At 46.0% G+C, this 10,000-nt stretch overlaps 1 protein-coding gene across 1 annotated transcript in view; it reads right to left on the bottom strand.

Moving 5' to 3' along the window:
• The window catches only part of CHST7 (carbohydrate sulfotransferase 7), a 30,034-nt gene extending 23,809 nt beyond the window's left edge, over window positions 1–6,225 (bottom strand). The window contains exon 1 of the mRNA XM_080910505.1: window positions 4,645–6,225. Coding sequence (XP_080766631.1) covers window positions 4,682–6,139 — 1,458 coding nt within the window. The 5' untranslated portion in view covers window positions 6,140–6,225 and the 3' untranslated portion in view covers window positions 4,645–4,681. The remainder of the gene's footprint in view (window positions 1–4,644) is intronic.
• Between the last annotated feature and the right edge of the window lie 3,775 nt (window positions 6,226–10,000).

Here is a 10,000-nt window from a genome sequence, read left to right on the forward strand (position 1 = left end):
TGTTGGGTGTTGGAACTAACATTCATTCTGAAGCTATCAGGTAACCATGTTCTGAGTGAATAGGTTTTCCCCCTTTGCTGTAACCCACTCCCTCAATATTCCCACCAATGTTTCTTGAAATTAACCTGATTTGTATGTTCTGTTCTGTCACTGTAACAACTTCATAAAACTGCTATCCCTGGGATAGGATACTTGCGATAAGCATAAATCTGTTTGGTGCCAGGATCACACATGGTTTGCACCAACCAAAACTACCTCTTGTTCATTTTAAGGTGAGTGCTATGTTTTGGCATTGACAGATTTTGGCATCCAATGGGATTAGATTTTATCCAAATGCTAAGTTTGTAGGCTTTCCTATTGACTTGAAGTTTTCATTTACAAATAGCCCTAACTGTAGGAAAATTCCATTAAAGGCTACACCTATCTGTGACATTCCTGATACATTGTATAGCAATTATGGAACCAATTGTAATGGATAATATTTAAATTTAGGTCTAATTTTGGCCTGCAATACAATTTTCATCACGCCTATGGTTGTCTACAAGAATAAGTAGCACTAGTCATTAAAACTGAACAAACCTGTTTGGATTTCTTAGCCAAACACATTCCCACTAGTTTTTCTGTGTCTAGTACCATTTTTCAAAATCATCATTATATCCTAATGTCTTGGTTAGTTTTTCTGTCAACTTGACACAAGATGTAGTTATTTGGTAAGAGGAATCTCAACTGGGAAACTGCCTTCCTCAGATTGCCTTCCCAGCATCTTAGCACTCTAGCTGTAAGGTCATCTTTACAGAAAAGGCTTCAAATCTATAAGCAAAATTATGTCTTTCTCCAAGCCTACCTTAGGGTTTGGTTCTACAAGGTAGTCTTTATCGTCCAGTTCAGTTCAGGAGAGGAGACCTGTTGACTCAGACTATAGTCAGAGCTTAAGTCTAATGTGATGGCTCTCTTTCATAGCCTCTTACCCTCTGCTCTTAAAAATATTCACCACTGGCTGAAATTCTAATTTATTCTTAGCATCTAGCAGAATGGTCTTTACTATGAACAAGATCAGCCGCACAAATATCAGGCTGGCTGCTGGCTGGGTGCCTGGCCATGGAAGGGGAAGGGAGCAGAATTCTAATTCTCCTGAAGCCATCACTGAGCTCTGCAACTTTTTTCCAATTGAACTGGCTTCCTGTTCAGCTTCCAAACAATTTAGCACTTCCCAGTGTTCTTGAACTCGGGCCAGAAGAGTTTCTTATGCTATACTGCACTCACCCTGAGACTCTGCTTTCAGCAGGGTCAGTTCCTTCAGTTCCATTTGGAAGACTGAGGATGGGAGTCAGAAGACCTGACAGAAAGATACTGAGCTTTGCTTGGGAACTACCCTGTTGACCAGAATGTTAGATGCAACATAACAAGCCCAACTAGTGTCTTTAGTTTCATTCCTTCTGTGCTTCTCATGCTGGGAGTGGGCTAAGAAGAGGCATATTTAAAGAATTCTAAAACAGCTGCTTGTGAATATTTTTTTTCTCTTAAAGGCATCGCTTCCAGGATTTATATTGCATTTGTATTCATGAGAAAAAGAAGAACTAAAAACAAACTTTTAGAGAGTGCTCTGAACCCTGCCTTAAAAACTTCAAGGAGCTGAGAGTATGGTACAGTGGTAAAAGGCTTATCTAGCTTGGTCAAGGCCTTGGGTTCCATCTCCAGCACAATCAGTGGAATGAGGATTTCCACAAGATTCCAAAATGAAGTGATACTCACTCAGTAAGTGCCTATTTTGTGCACTGTGTTCCTTGATGAACACGTGTTATCTCCTTCCTCTTCTCAGCTCACTATTTTTGGGTGATAAAATAATCCATAGGTTTAAAATAAAGTGTTCCTAGTTTTTAAACGAGGGTCTGTCAAATGTGTAGAAATCATGGAAACATGAGGTTAAAAAAAAGTTTGACAGCACAAAAGGGTATGATCACCCACCAGTCTCCATTCCTAGAATGGAGCACCACTTTACCGCTATATATAGTTTTTAAAAATTGGATCTTATGTGCATATAAATATATATTTATATATAAATGTACAAAGTTGAATTTACAAGATACTCTTTCTATAATCACACTTGAAATAATTTTAAAATTAGTACTTAGCTCTGCTGTTTAAAACCCTGCCCATCCATAGATTTAAGCAACACTTTCATCGTTGAAGGCCTCTCTCACTCAGGGCCTGGTACCCACTCTGGGTGGCGGTTTCCTCCTTTGACCGGCTGAATATGTTTATCTCAAGAAAAGGTGTAACTAGTGTTACAGATGCACTAACAGATCTGTCCACAGCAGTAGAGAAAGGAGTGAGCACATAACCTGCCCTGTCTCGTCATCTGCAGCACACTCGAGCACCACTGTGGTTTTTCTTCCATATGCGCCTAGACTTGTTTCGTGCAAATGCCAACAAATACATTGCCTTCTTACTAAATGATATTTATTGTCCCGTATTTTTTTTCACTAAAGATTAGGGGAAGTCAACTGTAACTTTCACTCAGCACTGAGAATCGCTGGTATGAGCCACTCAAAATGCATCCATTCCCTTATGCAATTATTGGCATAGGGCAAGCCATGTGAGCTAGTTCTAGCCAGTGAGAATGAATTCAGCTAGTAGGTGGTGGGTTCTGAGAAAGAGCTTTGTAACAAGATTGTCTTTCTAGGAGCCAGGAATAGTCATTTTAATGTATCCATATAGTGATCTTAGGTGTCCAATGCAGACAGAAAAGCTCAGTCACCAAAGTTTACAAGAGCCTAAAACTTCTACCCAGATGTGCCCACAGCCCTACAGAGAAGCCACATCAGTCTTCCAAACAGCAGCACCACCATCTTTGGCCAGAGTAACTGTCACCCACACCCATTTGTACAAAGTCCTCTACACTCCTCTCTATCACCCTGTCTTGGGCATCACTTAGTGTGTCATAACAAGTTGCAAGAAGGATGTGGAACAAGAGTTTCTAGGGAAGTCTCATGTCTTTAAACCATAAAATGCTGCAGCTTTGACCGGGGACTGAGTTTCTTGAAGTCTGTGATGGTGAGTTAGGAACCGTTATTTTCCCTATGTAAACATGGCTTAGCAGATGATAGGATGTTTTTGTTAAGATGAAGAGTCACCCTGTGTCTTACCTTCCTTCTCTATGAAAATCAGGAAAGAACACAGACTTCCTAGCAATTATAAAAACTGATTTGATTACTGGGAGAAGCAAATTCAATTAGCCAGCTTCCCAAAACCACTCTAAAACCCTAGGTCTATTAACCAAAAAAAAAAAAAAAAAAAAAAAAGATAAATAAATAAAAATCCATATTCATTAACATTTTCAACCTTTGTCCCTTCAGTCCATCCCAGGGGAATACTGAATTACACTATAAAATAATGAATGGAAACTTAAGTCACTTCCGGCCTCCCTGCATTGCTTTGCTTCCTCCTCTGCTCTGTACTGTACAGAAGGCAGCAGGCGCTCTTCCAATTCAGTGTTTGGGGAAATGCATTCCCATGCCACTGACTAGATTCCTATGCTGAGTATCATGCAGAACAATCTTCCCTTGGCCCAGTGTTGCACACCATCTGTTAACTCGATACTGGACACACACACACACGCACACACACACACACACACACACTCGTGGGGGGGAGAGGGGGAGGGGAGAGGGAGAGACTGTTTGAGGCCATTTTAGCAACCACTTTATAGACTTTATAGTGAATGACAAAAGGAGCGCTTTACTTAACAAATTGTTAACTGCCAGTCTAAAGCACCCTCTATCCAAAAACAACAACAACAAAAAAAATTGCCTGAATGGAGTTGGGGAAAACCCAGCCCAGCCTTCTTAGAGCACCGGAGGAAGCTGACCAAGCAGCTTTTGTCAGATATCCTGCAAACAGCAGTCAGCCTCTGAAAGAGGGGAGGAAAAGAGGGAGAAGGATACAGGGAAGCCAGAGGACAGGGATGTCAGTTCTACTTGTTTGTAATAGGACCGATGACACGCACACGTGCAGAAACTGGTGCAAGAGTGGCTTCTCTTAGTACACAGGAGGAAAGCCCTGGAGCTGTAGAGGACAGACAAAGAAACATCAGACAGAAAACTTAAGGATAAATAGGAGCAAAATTCAGACTTTTTCATGACGTCTTGTTTTGTCTTTTCTTTTGACAGCAGACAGCACAGCAAAAAGTTGTCCCACAGGACAAAACGGCACCTATTTCTCAAATATACGTCTGGAAGGGCTTTCTAAACCCCATACTCCACTCCAAGTTAGTTATCAGTTTCAAGTTGCTTTGGGATGCTTCAACTTTCTTCTCTTACTGGCTTTGGACTTCTGATACCTTATAAAGAGGGCTGGGAGAGCAGAGGCCCAGAGGTTTCTTCAGCTACTTTTACACTATTTCTCTCACTTCTAGGTCCTTCTCCGAGAAGCGGGGTAGCTAAGGACGTGAACCAATTGAAGCACCTCAAATCTACCAAGCAGGATGTGATCTTTGGATGTGATCTGACATCTGAGATTCAGGACAGCATTGCCCCCTCTAACAACCCTCTAATTCCTCTATCCCAAACCTGCTGGTTGTTTCACGATGCCCTCCCCCACACACACACCATTTCTTGTCCTGTGTCCTGTTTAGAGCCACCTTACCTAGATACGCCCCAGGGCAGGGTTCAGGGATCCGGTGTTACGTGGCCCAGTTGGCCTTGGTTTCCAGTGGCGACTCCCCTTCCCTTACGGTCTTCACGTCGCGCTCATCCCCGCTGCGAGGGTAGGCGAGCAGTCGCATGGCGGGGGCGCAGGCGGCCTCCACCTGGCGTACCTGCTCTTGGCTCAGACGCTCGCGCCAGGCGTGCACAGCCTCTCGAGCATCCCGCGCAGACAAGTGGAAGGGCCGATCGGCGCCATAGGCCGAGCCGCGGGTCATATTGAACGCGAAGGCATCAAGCGCGGCGAGGGTCCGCAGCCCAGAGAAACGCAGCAGGCGGCGGAGCTGGGCTTGGGGCTGCCACACTAGGTCCTCATAACGCAGCGGAAGGTAGCGACGCCTCAGCCAGGAGGGCGCGCCACGGGTGAATAGCAGATCCCGCAGCCAGGCCTCGCAGATCACCTCGAGCGCACTGGTTAGGAAGAAATCTGCGCGCGGCGCTGAGGGCAGGGCCCGAGCCTGGCCTCCCGAACGGGCACCCACGCCGTGCGCCAGCAGCACCCGGTGGAAGCGGTCACCTCTCTGGCGTGTGCGCAGCACCTGGATGCTTTCGCGCAGCAGTCCGTGCCTCGATTTGAGGCGTGAGTTGTGCACTGCCCGCGGGTCTCGGAAGAGCTGCACCACCTTTAGGTTGAGGCCCGGGTCACGCAGCAGGGGGACTAGCACGCCCAGGTCGAGCAGTCGCACGTCCTTGATGACCACCACAGGGTACTTGCGGCACTCAGCCTCCAGGGCGCGGAGTGACACTGGCGGGCAGGTACTTTCGCAGGCTTTGTCCTCCACGAGGCCCACGTCCGCGCGTGCCCGGGGCGCGGCGGGGCACAGAGGGGGCGAGCAGATAACCTTGTTGGTCCGCCAACGGAAAAGCATGGCCGTGGTGAGGTTGGCCGAGTCCGGTGCTTGCTCCGCTGGGTCCCCAGGCTGCGCGTACAGGCGCAGTACGGAGAAATCACAGCGGAAGAGGGAGCGCAGCATGTCTCTCAGCGCGCCCTGCAGGCTCTCCGCGTCGCCCGGATACAGTGCCTGCCACAAATGCCACATGGGCTCATACAAGTAGAAAACGTCCGGGTGCTGGTTGAAGAGTTCGCCCAAGAAGGACGAGCCAGTGCGCCAGGTGGCGTGCACATAGATGTGTTGCTTCTCCTGGGCCACCGCCTCACCGACGGCGCTGAAGTTTCCAGGGGACCCGGGGGATCGATCCGGGTTTTCTTCTGCCTGGGACCACACCTCGGCGCCCTGCTCACGTTCCCCGGCCGCCGCCGCTTCCAGGCTCCACACACCCAAGCTGCGTTGCAGGCCCGGGCAGTGCCTGCCGCCCTTGTCCTGCTCGCTGCCGCTGTCCAGTACAGAGGGGACAAGCAATAGCAGAAGCGTGTACAGCGCCAAGAGCAGCGTGAACTTGCAGTACTCTCGGCGCCGCCGCCGCCGCCCCTTCATAGTTCACCGAATCCCCCTACCCCCAGAAAAGAGTAGGCACCTGGTAGTTCTGTTGTGAAAACCCACCCAGAGTCTGCGGCTCCTGGTCTCGCTCAACCCTGGGTGGAGCAGAGCGGCCGGGCGGTGCATCCACCACAGGAAACTTGGGAGGCAGTGGTGGCCGCTCACTCAGCCTCCTTCTTGGCTCAGCCTCTTGAGAGCGCTCATTGGCTGGTTCGGTAGCAGCAGGCCCTGCCCACGGTACCCAGCTTCTCCCCGCCCACTTAGGCTCCCAGGTTTGCTCATTGCCTCACTAGAGCTGGACAGGCCTGCCACAGGGCAGGGACACTGAGTGCCCTCCACCTTTCCCTTTCCCTTTCCCTAACTCCTTCAAAACGAAGTTAAGTTTGTTAGCCAACCAACTTCAGGCAAGGAAGGGTCGTGTGTGCAGAAGGCATCCAGTGACTGGACATGATCCCCACCCAGAGAATGACACTTTTTTTTCTGTCTTGCCATCCTGGTCCCAAGCAAATGATTGGTTGCCCCCATCTACACACAGTGCCCCCACCAATGCCGCGGTGGGACTGTGTTCTATCCAGAATGTAGCAAAAATTGCTAAGTTCAACGAAGATAAAAGATAGCCACCTGATACAGAAATTGTGGTACATTTACACAATGGGATACTACTCAGCTATTAGAAACAATGACTTTACGAAATTCCTAGGCAAATGGATGGAACTAGAGAATATCATCCTGAGTGAGGTAACCCAGTCACAACAGAACACACATGGTATGCAGTCACTAATAAGTGAATACTAGCCCCAGAAAGCTTGAAATAGCCAAGAAACAATTCACAGACCTGACCTTGTGAGGCTCAAAAAGAAGAAAGGCCAACACACCAAGAAAACTTTGACTATTTCCAGGTTATATCTTGTTTTACATGTACTTTATGCTCATTGTAACCAGTAAGATTTTAATGCATACTATCAAACCTTTAAAAAATTAAGTACTGACAAAAATGTATTCATATACTTTTGTGCAAAAATGCTTAAAATCTGTACATTTATCTTTGTTTTTTAAAATGAAGTTGTTCAATTTAAAAAAAGAAGAAGAAGAAAGGCCAAAATGTCCTTCTTTTCTTCTCAGTTCTTCTTGGAAGGGAGAACAAAACACTCACAGGAGGAGGTTGAGGATCAAGTAGAAAAGCAGGGATTGAATCCTTCTGGGGCTGCCTCGCCTGGGAATCTACCCCATGTGCAGCCACCAGGGCCCAAGCACTATAGCTGATGCTGGGAGGTGCTTGCTGGCAGGAACCAGATAGTGGTGCCTCCTCAGGGGCTCTGCAGAGTCATGCAGCTGAGCATGCTTGCAGCTAACCATCAGACTGAGGGAGCGCTGGGACCCGGGTGAGGGTGCTGGGGGGGGGGTAAAGGAGCTGAAGGGGGTTGCAGCCTCATGTGAAGAACAACATTGTTTACCAAACAAATCCTCCACAGCTCCCATAAACTAGAACACCATCCATTGAGCACGCCCTGAGAGACACATGGCTCCAGTTGCATATGCAGCAGAGAACAGCAGTGTCTGGCATCAATGTGAGAAGAGGCCTTTGGTCCAGGAAGGGCACGTTTTCCCAGTGTAGGGGAAGCCAAGGCACTGAGGTGATTGGGAGCTAGTGCACCTTTGTGAGGACAGGTATGGGGGAGGGGGGGAATGGGAGCAGGGTGGGCAAAGGGGATAACATTTCAAATATAAATACAGAGAATATCTAATAAATTTTTTTAAAAAAATCCACCTGTACCTTACACTGTGATTGGTGTGGGCCAAGATACATTGCTGGATTCGTGCAACAAATTTAATGAGTAAGATCTAATAATAGCCTTTGTGAAATTCTAAGTGGTTTCTTGCATAGGAATGTACCCTCCTAGAGCACTCTACACATTTTACAGACAGTTCAATTTACTCTTTTGAACTGACCAAGTTTTGGTTCCCATTATCCTAAGGTTCCGCCTCTTAGGGATTGTTCCTACAGTTTAATTCACATGTACACAAGGGTGTTACAGAACCAGAGTGGGAAAATAGTGAATCCCGCCCACCGCCCCCCAAAATGGGGGTTTATAAGAACACATAAGAGACTTGGACCAAATAACAGATGAAAAAGTAATAGGAAACCCAAGAGGCAGATTAAACTTAAAATTACTAAAAGCTGAAAGTGACACAGCTGACAGACACAAGGTAGTAGTTGCAAGGACCACGCTCTAGCTACTCATCTTGAGTGTAGTGCTCGCCAAACTGTTAGTAAAGACAAAGGCAAAGTTAGGCATCTTCCTGACCTGTCCATGGCCTAGTTCCAAAGACCTTGCCACATCCTTTGCTGAAAACCCCACAATAGTGTTGGCAGGAGTTTTTGGATGAATGGGACTCTTTAGGTACATAGTAGGTTTATCACAGGCTCTCCTGGTCAGTATATATAAATATGTTGGTATCCATGACAAGTGGGACTGGAGGAACTGATTTGAAGATGACCTCGAGGCCTCCTCACTGAGGAATAGCTCTCATAATACAGGAAGCAGCCATGAAAGGTACCAACAGGGAAAAAGAATCAGTAGTCGTACCCAGCTGTAACACCTTAGAATCACAGTGACCAGCATGGCCACCAGAGGTTCTAGAGGAGCAGTAGTTTCACTTATATTATGTGCTTCAATATAGTCATCTCTAAAAATCAAAAAAATATGAACAAACAGAATATGAAGTCATGGGGGTGTTGTGTTTTATAAAGAGATAAAAAGGAAGGGATATGTTTAGTGGAGGCGTGGTATAGTACGGGGGAAGGAGTTCCCCCTGGGGGCCCATAGTGAGACACCCCTTTCTTCTCTGAGGTATCAGCAACATGGTGGTATAGTACAGAGTTTATTCATGGCATAGGGATGGGGGTTTGAGAGAAAGGCAGAGAGAGAGGGAGGAGGGGCAAGCAGCCCCTTTTATAATGAGTCAGGCACACCTAGCTGTTGCCACATGACTGTGGAGCAGAGCGTAGTCTAGATGCTAACAGGAGGACAAGGGAGAGGAGGTGAATCTGGAAGGGATTACAAGGGAGGAGGACATGGTGAATATGTTGTATAAAATTTTTGACACAAAACATCCAGGAAATCTGGGACACCATGAAAAGACCAAATCTAATAATATTAGGAATACAGTAAAAGAAAGAATTCCAGGTCAAAGGCCCAGAAAATATATTCAATAAAATCATAGAAAAAAACTTTCCTAACCTAAAGTAAGAGATACCTATCAAGATGCAAGAAGCATACAGAATATCAAATAGACTGACTAGAAAAGAAAGTCGATTGAGAAAATAACAATTAGAAGACTAAATGTACAGAGCTAAGAAAGAATATTAAAAGCCACAAGGGAAAAAGAACAAGTAACATGAAGGCAGACATATCAGAATTACACTTGACTTCTCAATGGAGATCCTAAAGCCAGAAGGGCCTAGACATGTGTGCTACAGACTTTAAGAGACCACAGATAACAGCTAAGACTACTACAACCAGCAAAACTTTTTATCATGATAGATGAAGAAAATAAAACATTCTATGATAAAATAAAATTTAAGCAATATCTATCTAAAATATAGCCTTACAGAATGCCTTAGAAGGAAAACTGCAACCTGAAGAAGTTAGCCACACCTAAGAAAACACAAGAATTAAATTATCATAGGCCAGAAAATCAAGAGGACACACACACACACACACACACACACACACACACAATAACAAAATAACAGGAATTAAAATACACTAAACATTCATATCTCTCCATATCAATGGTCTCAATTCTCCAATATAAAGGCACAGACTGATTTTCAGAGTGTGGCTCCTCAGAAAA

The sequence above is a fragment of the Micromys minutus genome (genome assembly GCF_963924665.1).
Source record: "Micromys minutus genome assembly, chromosome: X".
In the NCBI taxonomy this organism is placed as follows: domain Eukaryota; kingdom Metazoa; phylum Chordata; class Mammalia; order Rodentia; family Muridae; genus Micromys; species Micromys minutus.